The sequence below is a fragment of the Apium graveolens genome, chromosome 9 (genome assembly GCF_009905375.1).
Source record: "Apium graveolens cultivar Ventura chromosome 9, ASM990537v1, whole genome shotgun sequence".
Classification (NCBI taxonomy): Eukaryota; Viridiplantae; Streptophyta; class Magnoliopsida; order Apiales; family Apiaceae; genus Apium; species Apium graveolens.
The window spans coordinates 231,085,462-231,109,589 of NC_133655.1; the positions used below are offsets into that span (position 1 = coordinate 231,085,462).

The 24,128-nt window shown below is 33.9% G+C and overlaps 1 protein-coding gene across 1 annotated transcript; it reads right to left on the reverse strand.

The window, feature by feature from the left end:
• Positions 1–340: 340 nt before the first annotated feature.
• On the reverse strand, positions 341–9,012 carry LOC141684408 (putative disease resistance protein At1g50180). The gene is made up of 3 exons (XM_074489381.1): positions 8,743–9,012; positions 2,413–3,448; positions 341–2,249 (listed from the first exon to the last, which is right to left on the reverse strand). The coding sequence occupies exons 2-3, from the start codon at positions 3,434–3,436 to the stop codon at positions 481–483; spliced, it is 2,793 nt and encodes a 930-aa protein (XP_074345482.1). The 5' UTR covers positions 3,437–3,448; positions 8,743–9,012; the 3' UTR covers positions 341–480.
• Between the last annotated feature and the right edge of the window lie 15,116 nt (positions 9,013–24,128).

The window sequence follows — 24,128 nt, forward strand, 5'->3', positions numbered from 1 at the left end:
TAATAGAACCTAGAGGCAGGGACAACAGAATCAGAAATTAAAAGTCGGGTGGGCTTGAAAAGTCTTTAATGCATGACAAGCTATTTTTTTATTCTTTTTCTGCAACCGACCAGTTACTTAAAATCTCAATGTTCCATGTTTATTGATGACTCTAAATTCTTATCTACAATCTTTTAGTATTGATAACTTTTTTTTAACTCAGATTTAGAGATACAAATAATTAATTTGAATAAGCTGACTAATATAATAGACCAATGGACTTCATATATCATTGGACTTGTCAAAAGTCTGAGTATATACTATATAACTAGTGATTTTTTTTAAGAAAAACATCCCGGGCTTAAGCCCAGGCAAGCCCCTTCATAGTCCCTGCCTAGAGGCAAACAAGTGAAAAGTGCTTCTTAGAGGCAAACATGTGATTCCATACATGAATGAAATTACAGAAGGCTTCTCAGAGAAAAAGAAGCATCAACAATTACATTACAAGTAACGTGATATAATTACATCAGGAATATGATGAACTTTGTACAAATCTTCACCTTGTACCCCATTTATCACCTCGATCCTATTTGTGAATGTACTAGGCATATAAGAAACACGGAGGAATTGTAAGGCAGTAAGGTATCTAAATCCATGTGGAAGCATCTCCAATGCTTCACATTTATATATCTCTATGTTAGATAGATTTGGCATGGCTCCTTGAACCACCCTCCAAGATGTTAAGTTAGGCAATTTGCGCATAAACAAATATTTAAGTTTTGGAAAACCCATAGCAGTACATATCATCTTTTCTCCCACGTATGCATTGTCATCAAAAAAGAGATCATGTAAATTGCATAGTTTCTCCAGTAATATCATTGGGTCTTGCTCCATTCTACAACCGAATAAATATAGCTCAGTGAGACAGCCAGAGAAGCGAGTGTGGTCATGGTCTGGAAATACGCTTACACGACTGCTTATTCTTAAAACATCGATGAAACCACACTCTAACAATAATACCAAACAGACTTGGCCTCCTTTTCCCTCGATGTGAACATCTGAGTGGCGCAATTCCCTTGATTTAATATAACCAATCATATCCTCTGTCAGGTCAACTATTATTTTTCCACCAAAAACTTTGAGCTTAAAAAGTTGAATGAGATCACGTGTGTCACAATAAACCGAGTCATAATTACTTATCAGTTGTAACTCATTCAACCCTTCTAATCTCAACTTCTCTGGTCTACCACCTATTAAGTATTTAGGAAGGTATAAGTGCTTCAGCTGCTTCAGTTTCCATACAACATTTGGAATTCTAATACAATTACTCACCCTTGCATCAAGAGTTTCCAAATTTCTCAGGTTACCTATCGATGATGGCAGCTCCTTCAGTCGACAGTCACGTAAGCACAAATACTTTAGGTACACTAACTCTGATATGCTTCTTATATTTTCCTTGGTAAATATATATCCACTTGCTGTAAACACTCGGAGAAGCTTGAATTTCTTGAGACTAAGAATTTCGTTCGGCCAAAATTTGGTAGTTTGTATACTAGAGTAAGATGCATTTGACCAGACAGAAAGACATCGGATATTTTGAATCAAATGTCGATCATAATGTTTAAACATAGATTCATTCCCATTGCCGTGGTAATAAGAACGAATACACAATCTGCGTACTATGCTTGCTTTGAATGCCTCTTCATCAGGTTTGCGCTGGGAATGAATAACCTTGATGACTTTTTCCTCCTTAACTTTAAACAAACATAAATCTCTAATGAGATCATGAACACTACATGTTAGGTACTTTGACGGGGACACACCTTCAACTTTACTTGTTTCAACTTGAACAAGACTTCGACGTGCTAATTCATCCAAGTAGCGTTCAGCTACATCCAGCATCATCTCCCCTTGTGCCTTATCTTCCAGTGAAATCAAACCTTCTGCTATCCAAAACATGTATAATTCCTCGGTCTTGATTTTTTCATCCTCCTCATAATTCGCAAAACAGAGAAAACAATGTCTTAGTCGAGGAGGTAAACTATCATAACTTAACCCCAAAACCTGTCTAACCGTGTAGTATTCATCATCATCAGATACTCCTTCAAACTTGGCCAAGTAAAAGGAAACATCTTTGTTTATTATCTCCCACTCCCTAAACAATTTTCCTTTAAGAATGCCTCCTAGTGATGATATAGCTAGAGGTAGACCTTTGCATCTCTTAACCATGTTCCTTCCTATTCTTTCCATCTCAAATGCCACCATATTATCTGCAATAAAAGAAAAAAATAGTTCATAAATGTACTCAATAACTACAGCATATGCAATGTTTCATTGTTCTTTCACTCATTTTTTTAACACTATTTACGTCATTTTTTAAACTTCTCAATTCACTAGTATGTTGCACAAAAAAAGAGTCATTATAAAACAAGCCTGTCCGGTCATTTATTCCAGCTTTCGTAGAAAGTAGTTGCCAACCCTCCTCTTCAGTCAAACCCTCGATTTTGTATATGGAACCAATAGCAGCCACATTTGCATCACGAGTTGTAAGTAAGATTTTGCTGCCACTAGTAGTCTCTCCAATAGGAAATGCAGGTTTTAGGCTTCTCCAAGAATCAATTGTCCATATATCATCAACAACAATCAAACAATTTTTTTCTTGTTGAATTTTGTAGAGTTCTTTTACTAGTTTTGCATCTTCCATCGTTGAAACCTCTCCCTCCCTGTTAGCAGGTAGAAGTTGTTTCAGGACTCCCTTAAGAACTTTTTCCCTATCAAATTGGTGGGTGATACAAATCCAAGCGAAGGCTTTAAAATGAGCTTTCACTTGGGTATGATTATAAATTTTTTTGGCAAGGCTAGTCTTTCCCTGACCTCCCATTCCGCAAATTGAAACAACTTCACAACCCATGTCTTCCTTCTTCAAATGAGAGATCAGTTGCCTTGTTTCATTCTCCATTCCCACAAAATCTTTTTCGATGTCATGAGAATAGGTCCTTCGGCTTTTCAGATCGACTAGTGAACTTGAGTTTTCTCCTTCTAGTCCTTTTGTTATACCATATGTTAAAAGGCTTGAAGTGAGGTTAGTGATATCTGATTTTATAGTATGGATCTTCTTAGCAATTTTGTGGCGGCTTACTCCTTCGCTCAAGATACAAACAAATCTTTGCAGCGTCTGCATGAAGTCAAACTTTTCCTTATTGGTAGCAACTTCCATTGCGAAATACTCAATAACATCCTCTATTTTGAATGCAAGACCTCTCATTTCTGCCACCCATTTTCTTATTCTTTGATCACGGTTTTGTCTCCTATCGGCTTCTTCTAGGAAACATTGCATTCTTTCTAGTTCACGTTGAACCTCATTAATTTGCTTGCTCACTCCATATAATTGCTTAGCTTCAGAAATTAACAACTCCCCAAGTCTTTCAACAGCAAAGGAGACCACCGCTTCAGCCATTCCTACAAAATTCTGTTATCAAAACAAAATAAGTTATGCATCAAACATCAGAAAGACATGTAATAAGTTTGACATTCTTTTTCCTGACCATAAAATTATATTTACGGTGCCGCCAAAAACAAGATTTTGTCAAAATCGAATCTTCTTCTATATACAAAAAACTACTACAGTTTGTAATTTTTGTATAAACCCCCTCTTTGCAAACTTTAAATATCACCACTAACTTTTTTAGATCAATAAATCTTGGCTTACATACCTATTCACTACAAAGTCACTAAATGACCCCACTTTGTGCGTCATTATTTCTTTTTTATTTCCTTTCAGGTACAACTGCATTTTTTTTGACGAACAAAATGAAAAATTCTTTAAAACATTGAATCTCAGCCGGGACAAACTCCCACCAAATAATTGTTTTGTTTTCAGATTATTTAACGCAAGAATATTCAAATTCTTTAATTTAAAAAGTATTACAATGACATCTCGAGTAATCCAACCTACATCAATTCCGAAATTAGTAGTAACACAATTGACCTTCACATAAGCATCATCTGTAGCCCAATATTCTGAACTATCAATTATATCAATTGATATTATAGCAACAAAAACCCCTAAAATACGAACATTTTTTTGTTGTGAAAGGTGAGTTTTTGCGATATCCACCACCGTCTCAGATCTGATACAAGCCTTACGGATCTCAAAAAATATCATATAAATCCTTTTCAGAGCGGCCGAAACCATCAACAAAAAACAAAATAACATCATAACATAAAACACTAACATCCCAAAAAGACGGGCACAACTAACAACCTTGATAACAAGGTACTCGACAAGATCTCACCCGAAAAAAATTAGATCTTGGTTTTATTGAGAAAATGATAGATAAATAAAGAGGAGGTGAGAGAGCGAATGGGGGCTTGATCGATTGATGGATGAAGGTTGAAAAATGGAGAAGTGGCGGCTAAAACTCTAGTTTCCGGAGTCGACTCTCAAAACCCTAATCTTAGGTACAACCGCATTTAGTTAGAATCAATTTCTACATATTTTTTCTTTTGTTTTTTCTTTAACATTTTTCGTAAAAATTTAATAAAAACTATTTTTTTAATTTTAATTATTATTATTAGTATTAGTATTAGTATTATTATTTTACTATCAACCGTACGTTGTTTTCAGGGTTTTCAATCTATGGAGGAGAGATACGGATATTTTAGTTGAAAAATCTCATGAAGTAGAATGTACTGTCAATTTTGAGCATTGTTAGTCTACAACAAATCTTTTTATACTTTTATACTTTTTAATTTTTACAAATTTGATGCTCAAATTTTTAGAAAAAAATATATAATATTCTAATTTTCTTTTGTTCAAAAATCGCTCAATAAATAATATATTAAGTAAAAAAAATGAAATCATTTAATAAAATAATATTATAACATGCATGTATCAGACTTTGCCTTTTATTTTAAAAATTTATTCACAAAAAAATAATTAAATAACATTGTTAAATTAACCAAATTATTAAAAATAACTCATTTTACATTTTTACTTGAAAAAACCTGTTCACAATACGGAAAAGAGAAAAAGAATGTACAACGTAGTAACGGGTTCTAACTTGTAACTACAAGCGCAAGTAAAATTAAGAAAATAAAATAAACTCCAAAGTAGTGGGTTACTATAGCTCCTATTTGATAGTGACTTTGTAGTGAATATGTATGTATGTCAAAATTTATTTTTTTTAATAAGCATTAACCTTTGGACAGTGTTAGAAACCAGAAATCAGTTTTGGAGGAACATATGTTTAACATGGTGTGATCCTCAGGCTCCACTCTCGGGAAATAGTGTAATTTATACTTTTTATTAAAAGAAATCCTGATATACATGTATATTTAAAATATTAAATAATAATAATAATAAAATTAATAATAATAATAATAATACACTCTTTACTCAAAGCAGAAACCCTCTAAATTTTTATATCGCGATATGCCACTAAAATATTAAATTACAATAATAATAATAATAATATACTCTTTATTAAAAGCAAAATTTTTTGTAAACGGTATGGTATGTATACCGCAATATGCCATTAAAATATTGAATTACAATAATAACAATAAAAATAATCATAATCATAAATTCTCAATTTTTATTATCAAATCCACTAGAGGAGAATTTATGATTATGTACTTGAGCCAGAGTCTGTTGCTTAAATACGGTTTACGTAGGTTCATTTGGTTTGCAGACGATTGCATGAGCCCGTAGGGTTTACCCAGTGTGGAACCGGAATCGAAGGATAGCGGATGCGGGTTATCTACGATAAAAAAAACTTGAGAATATAAAATAATTTATAATTCGGGTTATATTAATTATTTGAGAATTAAACATGAGAATATAAAAATATTTCAAAAAAATTTCAAAAGAATTTAATAATTTAGTTAATATAATAATAATAGCAGCGGAAGTTATATACCACAGTCTATTAACTAAAATTCGAGAATATAAAATGAGAATTTATACTATTTATTAATAAGGAAAATAATATTTAAAAGAAACAAGGTGTTACTAAAGTAGTAGAAGTCTTTATAAATAAGGGAAATACTATTTAGATGTAAAATGATGTTACTAACTTAGAAGAAATTATATAACACGAGTCTATAAACTAAAAGCTGAAAATAAAATATACTCTTTCTAAGGAAAACATTACTAATAGTTATCATCATATATAATTTAATTAATTAATTTCAATTTAAACTCAAGTTCGATCCGTGCAACTATATAATTATGAAAAAATTATTTATTTAACTTTATTATAATTTCATGTTCGATTCCTCCTAGCAACATAATAATTAAATAAAAATGGAATAGTACCAAAATATCAAATTTTGGTTAACACCATATAATCTAATAATTAGTTTCACTTCAAACTCGGATTCGATTCTCTTTAACTATACAATATTTTAAATAAGATTAATTACAGAAAATTAATATATTTATTTCTCCTTTTCATTTTCACTCTAATTTTGACTCCGATTCCCACTAATTATATAATAATTAAATAAGATTTATTAATAATAATTATTACTAAGACGAAATAATATGTCAAAACATAAAATTTAGTTCTTAAAAGAATTTACGATTGAACGGCCGTTGAATGAGATTCAAAAATAGTCTCCGTGCTCTTCGAAGCGGTTCTTCTAAGTATGGGATATCTTACCTTCCGCGGAACGTGCTCTAAGAGCAAATCCAACCGCTCATTTAAACATGCTCTTAACTCCAAATATAAGAAATATGACAAAAATTGCGCAGTGTCTTAATGATTCCTTATATCACTAAAACACCTCTCCCATAACTTATTTTTAAGGAACCACAAGTCATCCCTTATTTCATTTTTATCAATAAAAAATTATTTTTTCACTATTATTTTTAGTTCTTTTCTCTCTTTTCCTTTCATATCTCATTCAAATTTATTATTATTATTATTATTATTATTATTATTATAATAATGAATGAAGATAAAAAATATTGTTGGAGTTCAAATTCAAAATCATGTCTTAAATCACTAAGAGTTAATATTTTATAATATCTATAAGGAACCTGTTAAGAGACTGTTGGACTTGCTCTTATCCAAAGTGCCTCAAATTTTAACTTAGGATAAGTTTTTAGCGCATTTTTGGACTTGCTTTAAGGAAGCAAAAGTGGATCTTAAGCTTTTAGGGAATTACTAGGATTCTGTTGGAGTGTCAATTTTGATTCAATACTTAAAATTTTAGGTAAGGATCCATTATAAGTAAACTGTTGGAGTTGCTCTAATGAACCACAAGTCGTCCGTTATTTCATTTTTATTAATAAAAAATAATTTTTCTCTCTTATTTTTAGTTCTTTTCTCTTTCTTCCTTTCATATCTCATTCAAATTTATTATTATTATAATAATAAGGAATGAAGATAAGGATCATTGTTGGAGTTCAAATTCAAAATCATGTCTTAAATCACTAAGAGTTAATATTTTATAATATTTATAAGAAACATATTAAGAGACTGTTGGACTTGCTCTAAGCCGATTATGTTTGATTTGATTTGGCTTATTCTCATCCGGGGCTTGACACGGTTACCGGCTAGTAATAATAATATAAATACGTAATCTTTTTAGGCGGTTGGCATGATTCAAATCTTCTACCTTTTAGTAAATCTTAACTTCACAATAGTAATTTTATTATCATTTTAGACTAAACTCCCATGTATTTCTTTGTGTACATGTCCTATAAGACCTATACTAATGGAGTGTACTGATGATGATTATACACGGGGGATTAATGGGCCTGTTTGGGTGATGACAAATAAGTGATTTATTGACTTATAAGCCCGTAAGTACTTATCGACGAGTGTTTGTCGATCTAACTTATAAATTGAATTTAAAATTTATAAGATGATAAGTTGAATGTTAGTGATGACGTACTTATTTTTAACTTATTTTGATTTTTCATTTTTTAAAAAAAATTTAGTTTTGAAATATACGTTTGTAAATATTATTTAAATTTAAAATTCACGAATTAAGATATTTGAATTTTAAAAATATTTATTTTATTTCATTTAAGTAAAAAAAATTATGACATACATGTAAATTATCCAAACGCTTATATAATAAGCCAAACGGGCACATTATTGCCTCCTCTGCGTGTTACTGACACCATCCAACAATCTTTCACAAAAAGAACCACAAATCTCATGGCCTTATTCTTTGCTGTAAATCCATCCACGCCCACATCTTGTACTGCTGCTACTCATCGGTTAAATCTGCCGTTTGAACACAATCTAATAGATCTCCCATCACAAATTGACACTAAAAGGCCTCCAAGCCTATGACCATGATACTGTGTATATTTACGTGAATTTGTTTTAATAGACAATTCTAAAAATTGTCTCATGCTAATCAACAGAGAATTTTTTTATGACCTCTCACTACTAGAAAAAAGACCTTAGGTATCGGTCTTCGCAACTGATGTTAAAGATATTTTCTTATAGACATCCGTTAAAAACCGATATCTACTTAAATATTACACATCGTTTCTGGAAAATTTCTGATGTTTAATTCACATTCTTATTATCTAATTGTGTACTGTAATGTAATATTAGGACGATGTCGACAGATTTTTCCCATGTCGAGTTTGGCCGAAAATCTTGTAGACCTCTTCTGAAACTTGGACTAGCCAGTAGCCACATATAATTAAGTTTGTAACATATGTAAATGAATTACATTAACAGCTCTAAAATTTGAAAATATATAGGTACTAAGTAGTGATCATGAAATGCTTACAATTGATTCTGAAAGCTCAAGGAGAACTCGCCTCTGGCTTCTGGCTTCTGGCTTCTAGCTTCTAGCTTCTAGCTTCTAGCTTCTAGCAGCTACCTCCAACAATTTCTTGATGAGATAGTATATGTAAGTGCAGGTACCAATATAAAATATGTCAGGTTTTTCCCTTGTTGGATTGTCTTTTTATTGGGTCGAGAAGGAGGGTGCAGAGACATGGACCCTTATAGAGTTATAGGATTGATATTAGAGCAACTTCAGGGTGCCCGGCCCACTTTTCATATTATTGACCCCATAGTTAGTCGTGCAAGTGAAATGAGGTCACAAATAAAAACTGGCCAATTTCTTCCAACCCTCCTGCCTAACTTCTTTTTTTTTTTAATATTACTTTTTGCATTTTATAGGTCCCATATTCATTTAGATGCCCCAAGAAATGTAAATATATCATTTATTTTACATTGGTATTCGTGCAATGCAGTTGGGCTGTGGCCACCAAAGAGTCCGCTGCCCTACTTTTTTATTCTCCTCCAGCTAGGGCTGCATAAAGGTCAAAAATAGGATCGATCCGGACCGTACCAAAGACCGGATTTTTTCAGAATTAAGGATCGAGGACCGGACCGGTTTGGACCGGTTTAATTAATGTTTATATAAATTTATATATTTTGTTTTCCAAATTTATATACATTAAAAAATTTGTTACTTGGTACGTCAATAAAAATTTAAAAGTAAGTACATATTTTATTATTTTAGAAGTAAATATAAAATCTTAAAAGTATGAATATCAATATTTTATTATATGAAATACGAAATTTAGTAATTTAAAGTGTAGTATCGATCTATTTTATTATATAAATTTATTATCTATTAAATTAGATCAATAAAATATGATATGGGTGAATATTTAATATTTATATATGATTTTATAAAATATAAATTAAAGATAAAACAATTATATATATGAATTCAGGTCCAGGTTTAAACCCGGAATAGACGTGTAGTTGATGGTTTATAATACTCTCTGCAATCGATAAATCTGCATCAGAATTTGTAAATAAGGGCTATATTTTATGATTAAAGTCGCCGACTAAAGTTGTTTGCATGTGATTTGCATTTAATAATTAACTGGTTACTGATAACAGCTGTTTTGTCCCCAGAGTCCATCTCTTTGAGAAAAGTTAGAGGGAAGACTTGGAGACCAAATGAGAGCCCCAGGATTAAAACAAAGTTACTAAAGGTCATGATCAATCCTAAATTTAAAGAAAACAACTGCTGCATGTCTATAAAAAAGACTAAAGAAATTATCAAAAACACTGTTTTTTTAAATTTGTTTTGGAATTTATAATTTTTGTTTTTTTTTTCAAAAATATAATTTACAATAAAAAATAATCACATCTGCAATTTATTTTACGTTTTTCTAAAAAATAACTGAATTTTTTTATTACAATCATAATTCTGGTCGTAAAACCGTACTTTTATAAAAATATTGAAAAATTGTACTTTAAAAAATAAAAACTTAAAAAAATCATTTTTTATAAAAACTTCAAAATATACGTATTTTTCAAAAATCGCCATATCTTTTTTCTATCCTCTCTCATCGTGCTGCCTTATGATGTCATTCTCTCTCTTCTCATCTCCACTATTACATGCAATATTATTCTAAATTTAAAAATGAAGATGCTGCATTTATAAGTATACAAGAAAAAAACTTTATTTTAGTGTTGGAAATGATTACCGATGGCGGATCCCGCTTCGAATATAAAGGGGGTCGGAAATTTTTTTTAACGAGCTCGAGCTGCACATTTGACATATTCTGCTCGAGTTCAGCTACAAATAAGCTGGAGCTCCGCTTGAAAAAAAATCAAAAATACGATCTTATATATTAGATTGTTAATAATATTTTCGGCTGAAAATCCTCTCTTAATTATTGCTGCTGCAATCGTTAAAATCACTTACAATTTAGCTAAACAAGCTGGCTCAACTCGACTCGTAAAAATTAACAAGTCGGGTTCAGGCTGAGGTTTAGACTCATTTAACTAAACGAGTTAAACGAGCCGGCTCGACGCAATTGAACCTGACTCGAATTACACCCGGCTCGCCCGAACCGAATTACACAACTATCTTTATGTTTTGCAACCATCTTTTGAACGGGGTCAAGAATACCATTCGAATTTTGAAAATCAATTTTGATTCTTGTGTCAACTATATAGTTAAAAAGTTGATCTTCAAGTGATTAGAAGAAGTATTTGATCAAATTCTAAAGGATAAAATTTTAATCAAAAACTGATAAATAATTATGTGGATTAAGGCATGAATGACAAGAAATCAAATTAATATTAACTTCATTATAATTCTATCAAAATCAAAAATAATGGTGTTAAAGTGGTTTAATTAGAAATGCTAGTTCAATATCTATTCATGCCCCTTTTTGTCATCTATTCCTAACTTCTACTTTCATTTGTAACTTATAATTTTTTAAAACAAAAAGAGTATAACCTTCACTTATAAATGTTGCCCGAATGAAAAGAGTTTTGAAAAAAACTTTAAGTAAAGGGCAATCTTTATTTTTTTGAAAAAAATTAAGGAGAGTCATTTTTAAATTTTATATAATATGAATATACATATTTAACTAAACTAAAAATTTAATGGGGGTCGGCCCATTAGAGAATCCGCCTATGATGAATACAGTACTTGTATTATCTCCTTTGGTAGACTATATCGTACATCAAGCAGTATAATATGTTCTGTAGTATTTTTGTACGAACAAATAATGTTCTGCAGGCTAAGTGACTGGAATTTAAAAAAATACATAGGTTGAAAAGTGACATGCCATATTTAGTAGCGGACCAGAGTAAGCCCAATAGGAGGAACCGAGGGTCCAAAAAATGCAATAGAGGACACCTGGATACGTGTCATCATCCCGACCTCCAGGTCACCAAAATCTGAAATCTTCCCAACGGTCCGGATCTGGGGACACGTGAATCAATCACGAACGTCCAAGTGTTCCATAGTACAGAAAATCCACCAACAATTAAGATGATACGGCACAAACCCCCAAAACCCTAAACTGAAAGCCTATAAAAGGCCACAAAAAGGGGTTTTGAGGGTTACTCATTCTATTCTCTTACACACCTATGCACACACACCATCTATATATATAATAATTTCTATTATACAATTTTTCTCCAAAACCCTATCTCATTCTCACGCTGTAGGTGCCGAGGGGACGCCACCCCCCTCCAGTTCTGTTTTGTAGGGTCCCAACCTACATCTTAACCATATACACTCCCATTCATGCACAAATGGAAGCCAAGTCCGGATGGAGTGAGGAGAGGAGTTCAGGAAAGAATTGGAGTTATCATTGGCGCTAGAAGGATGGACTGAACCTCCGTTCAGTAGTGTTGTTGATTTTAGTCTCGTAAGATTATGCCTCAGTAAGATAATCGCTTTGATTTTTTCCATATATACTTTGTTTAGTATTCATTCTTTTAAGGCATCATTAATAGATCTAATTTGGCAGTAGCTGTCGTATTTTGTGAGCTTATATTTGGTTATTATTGTGATTACCACAAATTTAGATCTATTCTTACTTGATGTGGAGCCTATGACTACAAGAAAAAGCAAGGTCACCGCCTCTGGACCAGTTCCGGTCGCCACCGTCCCACCCAGGGACGGAGACGTAGATGAGACTGAAAATGGGCTCCCCATAACCCGTACTTTGCATCAAGCCCTCCAACCAGGAGATGAAAGGTTCACTATTGAAAAAGCAACTCACAAATACGTTGAAACCTGTAGAAACCCCTGGGTAAACATGACCCCGAAACAGATCCCAACCGCTATGAGCTTGTGGAGAGAGAAAAATCATCTGGAACCAGAAATCCGTCCTGAAGATCAGGAAGAGCATTCCATGCAAACCTATGGCTCGACCCTAGATCGAATTGCTAAGAACCTAAAAAGGCTAACTGATGATGCCCGGGAAGAGATTCGAAGGGAAACACTCCGGGATAGAATCCGGAGAGAAGAAGAGGCCAAAGCTAATGCAACAATTGAGAAAAGAATCATGGATGAAGAAGAAAATTGAAGAGAAAAGCCCACAAAATTCATGTCTCTTCTTCAGACTCCGAACTTGAAAAGGAAAAAAAGTAGGAGTAGATGGCTCGGGCCCTGCATGATTTAAAGAGAAAAGTTGAAGGCGACATGGAGGTAGGGGCGACAACCACCCCTTTCACCAGGAAGCTGGAATCCACCATCAGGAATTAGGGCTCAAACATTTCAACTTTGACTCCTTTGATTGGCCGGCTGACCTCGAAGAGCACCTTACCTACTTCGAGCAAATCTCAAACATCTCTAACTACAATGACCTTACAAGGTGCCGATTCTTCGCGTCAACACTGAAATGAGGACCTCAAAAATGGTTTAGCAGAATTCCATCCTAGAGTGTAGACTCATGGAAAGACTTTTGAGGGATCTTCCTAAAGAGATTCTGGGCTAATCGCATAAACGAATTGCAGATGTGCCATCTGAAAACAATTCAATAGAAGAGCAAATAATCGCTCCCCGAATTCATCAAGAGATTCCAAGAAGCTGTCAATTAACTCTCCAACCTGCAAGAAAAAAAGGCCGTCAACATCTTCCGAATAAACTTGCACCCGATATCATGTGAAGGATATGTCAAAGACTTAATCCATAAAGAACACCAAAGTCTTGTCTCAGCATATGCCCTGACCTCAAAGTTCTTAAATGAGAATGATTTCCTTGAATCCATGAAGATGAATCGAATGATCAATGACGATGACGAGTCCCCGAAAATGCGTTTATCCTATAGAAAAGACAAAAGGTTCAAAATCGACAGACAGTCCAATTACATTCAACACTCCTAGGGAACCCCACCCCGGAGTGGTTACACAGGATTTGAGAAGAATGAAAGAAAACCAAGAGCCAAAGGAGAACCCAGACCAGAAATGGATGCCCTTCAACAGGCCCCGGGCTGATATCTTAAGGGAAGTTAAAGGGAAGCCCTTCTACTATCCCCCGAAACCTCTATTCGCACCCCCGAGAATAGGGCAAGAGACAAAAAACTGTGGATACCATGAAGATCATGGACACACAACAAAAAAACTATTTTTACATCAAAATGTTCATCGAAGATCAATTGAAGAAAGGAAATATGAACCAGTATGTGCAAGCCCAATGAAAAAGGCAAAGCCCCGGGAAGCGGGAAATACGTGGTCAATGTTGTCGTAGGAGGCACGACATCACCACCCCGGAACCCGGATATGGTCAATGAAATCATGAGGATTCGGTCCTACCAAGATGAACCGATCTACTTTTCTTACTCCGATTATGTAGGACTGGATCCAGAACACAACCAAGCATTGGCGGTAACCCTGAATGTTGCAGATAATGAAGTAAAGAGGATTCTAGTTGACAACGATTCTTCTGTAAACATAGTTTTTGAACACACACTCAACCGCATAAAGCTGGAACATCTACGCATGGACCCCTGTCTCCAAGACCCACTTTACGGCTTTAGAAACCTTATGATTCCTATCCGGGGAGTAATCTACCTTCCCGTAACTTTTGGAACCGCCCCCGACAGGTTTTCCATGTCATGTAAGTTCTATGTGATAAATGCATCTTCATCCTATAATATGATCTTGGGAAAGACGACTATCACCAAACTCCGGGCTATCCCATCGACTATACATCTAAAGCTCAAGTTTTCCACCCCGGACGGAATAGGATAACTCAAAAGAGAGAGAGATATGGTGGGCAGGTATTATAGGAAAGCTTTAGTTATGGTTGAAACGGAACCTGAAAACAGAAAGAAGGCCATGGTCCTACCCAAGGGACAAAGCCTAAAAAAGCACCGAGAACATCTCAGTAAAAGGCCAAAATTGGACGTGAACGTGATAGAATATTCGAGATATAACATAACCAATGCAGATGTCCGAATTCAAAAGTTTGTTGAGACAAAGGAGAAAACAAAGGTCGAACCGGCATCACAAACAATAAATATAGAGTTTTACCCCGGGAACCCCACCCGGAAGCTGAAAATCGAAAAAGGCCTAGAGTCAACTTTTCATAAAGAACTCATAAACCTGCTAAAGGAATACGCTGATGTATTCGCATAGAGTCCAGAGGACATGCCCGGAACTGATGAATCAATAACGATGCATAGCTTAGATGTTGATCCCAAGCAAAGGCCGATCAAACAAAAAAGGAGAAACTTTGCCCCGGAGCGTCAACAAGAAATCGATAAATAGATAGAGAAACTTCTCAAGGCAGATATCATTTGCAAAATTAAGTATTTGGACTGGATGGCCAACGCGGTACTAGTGAAGAAACAGAATGAAAAGTGGAGAATGTGCGTTGACTATATAAGTTTGAATTCAGCCTTCCCAAAAGATTTCTACCCTCTCCCTAGCATCGAGCAATCGATTGATGTAACGGTGGGACATGTCATGCTAAGCTTCATGGATGCTTTTTTCGGATACAACTGTTGGAAAATGTCTAAGTCAGAAATCAGAATTTGTTGGGATCAGGATCAGGATTAGCTGAAGTCAATCAGGATCGGCATATGTCAGTTAGGATTTGTCAAAGCGTCAGGATCTGATCAGTTGTCAGTATCTGCATGCATCAGGATATTACACTGTCAGTATATGACTGTACTACTTGATAAGTCAGAATATGTTTGATTGATATAGTCCCAATATTGGAGGTGTTAGATATATTTGAGATGTCATGTCTAATATGTTTCATGTTTAATTTTCAGATCTTAACTAACAGGAAATATCAGGACTTACTGAAATCAGGATTTACTGGAAGTCAGGACTTAAGGATATCATGACTTAAATTATTAGAAGATAATATCAGAAGATGGATATCAGAACTTAAGTACGGAAGGACTTATAATTAAGGAAGGAAGTTGATTTATAGTAGAAGATCGAGACTAAAGGAAGATATGCATGGAAAGAGTTAGAGGACTAAAAGACTTGTATAAGATATCTGATTGATATATTTTAAGAGATAGAATTATATTCCATATCAATTAGAAGTTATCTTGTAACTATGTACTATATAAACACAGACATAGGGTTTACTCAAAAAGAGTTATCACAATCGAGAATATTATTCATTGTAACCCTAGCAACTCTCGTGATATTTGTTCATCACCGAGAGATGACAGTTTTATATTGTAACAGAGTTTATTGTGTTGAATAAAATCTGTGTTCTGTTACTTGTGTTCTTTAATTTGATTTGATTGTGCTATACACTGTATTCAACCCCCTTCTACAGTGTGTGTGACCTAATATGAGGAGTGTTGTATTGTCGGTTCCTGACTTATAAAAACGTAGCTGTTAAGTAAATATGTTTTCAATTCAGATAGGCTATCAGTATCTATAGGGAAAATAGTCATTTGTACCTTATCAGTGGAAGACACATCCTCTCCATTAGTATCCATCAAAAGAAAGTTAAGTAAATATGTATATGAAGTAGGTTCTACCTCTAGAGTTCCTGATAAAAAGAAAGTTGAATTTAGAGTCAAGGAAAAGAAGGATAAAAATATAGGTATTCTCTCTAAAAGTCAACTAGAAAAGAAGATTTGTGAAGCAACTGCTAGGCCTCATAAATCAAGTGTGGAAAGAGGTAGAAATGGTAAACATGGTATAAATAAAGCAAGAAATTATAAATACATTCCCGATGCTCCTAGGAAGCTTGTTTTAACTGTGGAAGTACTAATCATATTGCTATTGATTGCAGGAAGAGTAAAAAGAAATCTACTGTTATTCCTGAGTATGATATTAGTGGTAGATCAATATTTTATAAACCATAGAACCCTTGTTTACACTGTGGTAATATTTGGCATTCCATTTATACTTTTAAGGATTATCATAGTCTGTATCACAATAATTATGAGAGTTAATTATGCCAAATCCACCAAATTGAACAATCATGCATCTTATAGAGTTAAACCTGACAGGACAAATTCTGATTGAGCAATTCCTGATGGATCAAATCCCGATGGACCAAAACCTGACAATAAGTCTTCTGCTGCAAAACATAAGATGTCAAATAGGACCCACCAAGTGTGGGTTCTTAAAAATCAATATTGATTTCCATATTTTTGATTACAGGGTAACAGAAAGAGTGTGACAGTGCTGGATAGTGGCTGCTCTGATATGACTGGAAATAAGTCCCTGCTATTAGAATATGAGGAGAAAGTTGGCCCAATGGTTTCCTACGGTGATGGCAATATAGGAAAAACACTGGGATATGTCAACATAATCATTGGAAATGTCATCATTCAAAATGTAGCTCTGGTAGAAGGACTGAAACACAATCTGTTGAGCATCAGTCAAATTACTGACAGAGGATACTTTGTTGTATTTAATGACACTCACTGTGAAGTAGTTTATAAAGTAACAACTAACAAAGAATGTTGTTTTCAAGGGATACAGACATGGAAACATCTATGAAGCCAAACTTCATGCAAATACTGATGGACCCAAAACTTGTCTAATAAGCAAAGCATCACCAGATGAAAGTTGGAATTGGCACAAGAAGCTTTCTCACCTCAATTTTAACAATCTTAATGAATTGGTAAAGAAAGATTTGGTTAAAAGTCTACCAAATATGTACTACTCCCCTGATGGTTTGTGTGATGCATGTCAATAAGCTAGGCAAAGAAGAACCACTTTCAAGAGCAAATCAGAATCATCCATCAAGAAGCCATATAAAATGTTACATTTGGATCTCTTTGGTCATGTCAATGTCATGTCAATCAACAAGAAAAGGTACACTTTAGTTGTTGTTGATGAGTATACCAGATTTACATGGGTATTTTTTTGAACAACAAATATGAAACTCCAAATATTCTTTTGGATCATCTAAGATTAATTGAGAATGGTTCCAAGTACAAAATGCAAATACTCAGGAGTGATAATGGCACTGAGTTTAAGAACAACAAGATAGATGAATTATGCAGATACAAAGGAATTTCTCAACAATTCTTAGCTTTTGGTACACCTTAGAAAAATAGTGCTGTAGAAAGGAAGAATATGACATTGATTGAAGCTGGAAGAATAATGCTTGTGGAAGCCAATCTACCAACTTACTTTTGGGCCGAAGCTGTCAACATTATCCATTATACTCAGAACCTAACTCTGATTAATAGATATGGACTAACTTCTTATCAAATGATCAAGGAAAAGAATCCAAGCTTGAAGCATCTTCACATTTTTCGATGTAAATGCTTTGTTCTAATAACTCATCCTGAAATGCTTGGAATGTTTGACAGAAAAGCTGATGAGGGTATTTTTGTTGGATATCCTTTTTCCAAAGCCTATAAAGTATTAAATCTGAGAATAAGAACAATTGTTGAATCAATCCATATCTCCTTTGATGATAAGAAGATTCCTGGAATTGAAGAAGACACTCATGAAGAACTTGTATTTGCCAACAAAAAGCTCAAGTAAGGAAAAGATCTAAATCCTGATGACTCATCAAATCCTGATGATGAGTCAAATCCTGATGACAAGTCAAATCCTAAAAATGAGTCATATCCCGATGATAATCAATCTTGATCCAGAGTTGATTATTTAAGATGCACATATTGAGGAGGAGCAACATCAAGACAGTCACAACTCTAATGAATCCAATCCTGATGATACTGATGAATCAGGAAATACTGGATCAGCTGAAAATTCTTCTAGTTCAACTAATGATAGCTCATCAGGAGGAGATCATTTAACTGAGCATCAAGATCAATTTGGTGAACACTCCACAAATGGAAGTTCTTCTCAATCAGGAAATGAAAACACTGATATAGGGGGAGCTTCACATGAAGATGATGCATCCAATACAGGGGGAGCATCAGAAAATGGAACTGAACTGCCAAGGGCTGTCAAATGGATAAAAGATCATACACCTGATCTTATCATTAGAGATCCTAATGTTGGTGTTCAAATAAGGAGTGCAACTAAACATGAATGCCTCTATCACAACTTTCTTTCTAAAAAGCGGAACCAAAGAAAGTAGAAGATGCACTCAAAGATGCTGACTGGATTCAAGCAATGCAGGAAAAGTTGAATGAATTTGAGAGGAGTGAAGTGTGGAAACTTGTTCCTAGGCCAAAGAATAAATCAGTAGTTGGCACTAAATGGGGTTTCAGAAATAAAACAGATTCAGATGGAAGAATAATCAGGAACAAAACCATACTTGTTGCAAAGGGTTATTCACAATAAGAGGGAATTGATTATAATGAAACATTTGCTCCCGTGGAAAGATTGAAAGCTATCACGATTTTCTTGGCATATGCTGCACACAATAAATTCAAGGTCTTTCAGATGGATGTCAAGAGTGATTTTCTGAATGGAGAGTTAGAAGAGGAGGTGTATGTTGAGCAACTATATGGCTTCATTAATCCAAAATTTTCAAACAATGTGTACAGACTTGATAAAGCATTATATGGATCCAAACAAGCACCAAGGTCCTGGTATGAAATACTTGCCAAATTTTTGACTGAAAGTTATTTCAAAAGAGATATAATTGACAAAACCTTAGTTTACATAAATAAGGGTAGTGATCTGCTTTGGTGCAAATATATGTTGATGACATAATTTTTAGGTCTACTAATAACAAGTTGTGCAAGAAATTTTTTGATCTTTTGAAGTCAAGGTATCAAATGAGCATGATGGGGGAACTGAGTTAATTTTTTGGACTACAAGTAACATGGACTAATGATGGAATTTTCATTAATCAGTCTAAGTAGATAAAGAATCTATTGAAAAGATTCAATATGCAGGAAAGTACTACAACTACAACTCCAATAGCCACTGCTACTAAGTTGGATCATGATCAAGGTAATGAGGTTGATATCACTGCTTATAGAGGTATGATTGGCTCATTATTATATCTAACTGCTAGTAGACGAGATATTATGTATGCAACTTGTTTGTGTGCAAGATTTCAGGCCAAACCTAGAGAACCTCATTTGGTTTCTGTGAAAAAAATTCTAAGATATTTAAAGGGGACTCAATCTCTTGGTTTATGGTATACAAGAGAATCAGATTTTAGTCTGATAGGATATTCAGATGCTGATTTTGCAGGATGCAATATCGACAGAAAGAGTGCCTCATGTGGCTGTCAGTATTTGGGTGGAAGACTTGTTACATGGCAAAACAAGAGACGAAAATCCATCTCTACATCTACAGCTGAAGCTAAATATATTGCTGTAGGCAGCTGCTGGCTCAGATTCTTTGGATGAGAAATCAGCTTTTGGACTATGGATTGTCTTACTCAAAAATCCCTATATATTGTGATAATCAAAGTGCAATAGCTATGATAGGAAATCCAGTGCAACATTCTCTCGGAAAACACATCAGTATCAGATATCACTTTATCATGGAACATGTTATAGAAGGAACAATTGAGCTTCATTTTGTTCCAACTGATCAACAAGTAACTGACATCTTCACAAAGCCATTACCAGAAGCAACTTTTATAAAACTCATACATGAACTTGGAATGATCAGCTATGACAGGAAATGATCTGTCAAATCCTGATTGTACTAGTCAGATCCTGACATACCATGTCATGACAAGGTGAGTCAAATCCTGACATGGATAATCAAATCCTGACGAGATATGTCAAATCCTGACATGGTCAAATCCTGATGAGGTAATGAAATCCTGATAAGCTCATATACTAACTGTGAGTATTTTATGATTTTGTACAATTATTTTTCTTAACTGATACTTGATTTAATTCAGTATATTTGAGACTGATTTTTGTGCTAATTATAGAGACGTTTGTAATTCAAAATGATGTGTATTCGTAATTGCTAGTTATTAGGCACACCATTACATGATTATTCCCTAAAAGTTGTGCACTATTAACTAGTTTTATACATTATCTGGTCCACTAATTATTACATCCAATTAACTGCTGCCATGTGAAATTGTGTCTAGCTATGTATTATCTCTCTATCAGTTTTTGACAAAGCTAATCGAATTCATAATACACACAATAAACACAATTGTTCATCTTTTCAAACTCTCTCTCTGAAAATTTTCGAACCCAAAAAATTTCTCAGAAAAACCCTAATTCTAACAATGGAAAATACTAGATCCGTTTCCAAGATCACCTCCACCAAGCATATACTTCATGAGAAAACTTTTGCTGCTAATAACTTTAAGGCTCCCTTGAATCCTGATGGAGTTCACATTGATTTTCATTTTGTCCAAGATTTTTTGGCCTAAAGTCACATTGGGTATGCACTAACAGCTCCTTCCAAAGTATGGTATAAGCAGGTAATGCACATTTAGGATAATATAAGAATCAATGTTGAGAAAGGTGTAATCTTCTTTACCTGTGATAACAAGGAATATGAGATAAATGCCGATATTGTGGAAAAAGCTTTGAAACTACCTTCACTGGATGATCAGGAAGCTGTGATCACATAAACTGCAACTCTCTTTGAGTTTTTCAGAGAAATTGGGCACATTACTACATTCACCAAGGCTAGGGAGTTGTACATGACTAAGCTCAGGAAAGAGTGGAACTTATACTTTGACTGTATAAGCCGTGGTTTTCTGAATAAAGTAACCAATTTTGATGCCCTTCCACTTATATCTCTGCAACTAGGGTATTCTTTGATCAAAGGTCTTAAATTTAATTATGGTAATATTATATTACAATTCCTGATTGCTAGACTAAGTGAAAAGGATGGTATAATAGGATATACTAGATTCTTGTAGCTAATATTTACTTATCTTGTGCCTGATGTTACATTTGATAAAGATGAATTTTTGTATGTTTTTCGAATAACATCAAAATCAATGTCTGATTTGGCAAAGAGAAAGGAAAAGTTTTCAGGTGGGGCACATTTTCCACAGGAGATGTGGCAGTTCGTGACAAGGGTCTTGCCACACAGGTATAACAGGACAGATCCTGATGTGTCAGAAGGACAATCAGGTCCAGAAGTTGGTTCACCATCACCCAAATCCCAGGAGAGACAAGGTGGAGTAAGGACTAAGCATGTGCCAAATCACAGACCCAATCAGGGTTTGGCTGCAAAGAAAAGCTACAACTAGAGATGGTGTCAAATTGATAAATGAGCCATCAGATACTGATAGTGATGAAGGACCTATTTCTTGAAAGAGATATGGCCTAAGTCCAATCATGTATGAGGATTTAGGAATAACTTTTATGTAATCTGTTTTGATTTCATTGATATTAATAAAAGACTTGTTTTGTTTTTATTACGGGCTCTATCTATTTAAGTGTTTAAATAAGATATACCATAGTTTAGAGTAAAGCTTTTTATGGATTATGATGAGATCATAATAGTGCGACCTAAAAGATGATAACTCTAAACTTAAATAGTTCCTGGTCGTAGGATTACTAACTGGTAATTAATAATCCGCAAAGATCGGTACATACTATGGTTGCTTCATTATGAAGGATGTCTGTTCTCATAGACATTTGTGTAGTGACACTATAGCTAGTATGTAGGTGCTTATTATAGAATAAGTTCACTGAACATGACTCGCCCAGCTGAACAACTGATGGAGTTCACTCACGTGTCAGCAGTTGTTCACATAGTGATAGTTGTACAAGTATCCTTAGACTTGAGGTCATCATAGTCATCTTATGTACACTGAACTATGCTTTGGTTTAGTTCTTAGTCTCCAGGGACAATTATTAGGGCTCTACTGGGTATAGGAATTTGTACACGAAGATAGTGTATGATCAATAAAGAATCTACCCTTTCCAGTGAAGGAAGAGAATGTTCAAGGCTAATCCACTTATGCTAGTTCAGGAATCTCTGGCCAGAGTGAATGAAATTAGAAAGGAGTTTCTAATTTACATAGAACTAAGCATTGTAAATGGGAAAACAAATGATTAAATTAGATAGGCTTGATACAAGTTCCATGCCTTGTATTTAATCGTGATATTGTAGGGTAGAAGGAATTAATTGTACGGTAACTATTCACTGAATAGATTCTTGGTATTCTAAGCAGTGAATTCGTATTATCCGGATAGTCGCGATATGCTGAGAAGTATCACTCACGATGTAGAATAAATATGATTAATTAATTAATCATATTTAATAAATTAGAGAATTTATATAAATAATGATAAAATAGTTTTATTATTATTTATTTCTACTACCGGCTTAATATTGAACCTACAGGGTCACACCATAAAAGAGAATGATTTAATGGTGGAGGAATTAATTAATAATGGCTGATAATTATTTATTTATGAAATAAATAATTAATTGGCAAATTTAATAATTGATTAAATGAGATTTAATTGATTATAAATTAATTAAGAAAAGTTCTTAATATTATTAATTAAGAATTTAATTTTTGGAAATTAAATCAAGAGAGAGAATTATTTCTAAAGTGTTTAGAAAAAGGATTAATAATTAAAAGGTGTTTTAATTATTAATGAGAATAATAAAGGGTTAATAATAATAATATTTTATGGGAAAATTTCAGTTGAAAATTTTGCTTATAAATATACTATTATAAACCCTATTTTTGCCTCAATCCTAAAAATTACAAAAAACCCTAATTCTCTCCACCTCCTCTTCCTCCATTACATTGTTTTCTTGATGGATACCGGTGGAGTACTTCACACTTGAGGAGCAGCTGCTAAGGATCTCCGTTCATCGTTCTTGGATCGCTATTAAAGACCTCCATCTTTCCATTAACGTAAAGCTTCTGAAGGTAAACACACTGAACTACGAATTAAATATTATTTTTTTCGCATGGATCCTGCGGAGGGTTTCGGTTTTTTAAGATTAAATTTACGTTTTCGCTGCGTTTATGTGCTAAAAATCCTTCAATGGCATCAGAGCTACTTACGAAAAGTTTTTAATTCGTTTATGTGTTTAACTGTTTTCGATATATGAGCATGTACGTGATTCGCCATGATTTGATGTTGATATAATATGCTTATATATGTATGGTTTTGAATATATGATATTCATGTGAGTTGTATAATCATAAGATGATTATGTAATCTGTATATATACTGATATATAGATGATTTATGTTTGTTCTAATTATGAGAATCATATAAGATACAGATTCTGAATTGGCTGCTGCAGATTTGCTGAAATCTGGGTCTGGTGTCCGATTTACGCAAACGAATACCCTATTTCATAGGTAAACGAGCGTCTGAACAAAACTGATAGAAAAAGCTATCAACGACTCGTCTGTAAGGCGTTTGACGTCGTTTACTGCCCGTAAACAGTGATTCTTGTTATTCTGATTTGATTCTGATTTTTCTGATTTTTGTCATATTTTCTTTTTATGATTAGATCATGGATAATATGATATGTTAAGATCAGATTATGTGTTTTACCATGCTTTTATGT

What these genes read in the sequence shown, in the direction of transcription:
- LOC141684408 (XM_074489381.1), bottom strand. Translation starts at nt 3,436, where the DNA reads ATGGCTGAAGCGGTGGTCTCCTTTGCTGTTGAAAGACTTGGGGAGTTG. An exon ending in TGGAATAAATGACCGGACAG is followed by an intron (nt 2,250 to 2,412) that starts GCTTGTTTTATA and finishes CTTTTATTGCAG; the next exon opens with ATAATATGGTGGCATTTGAG.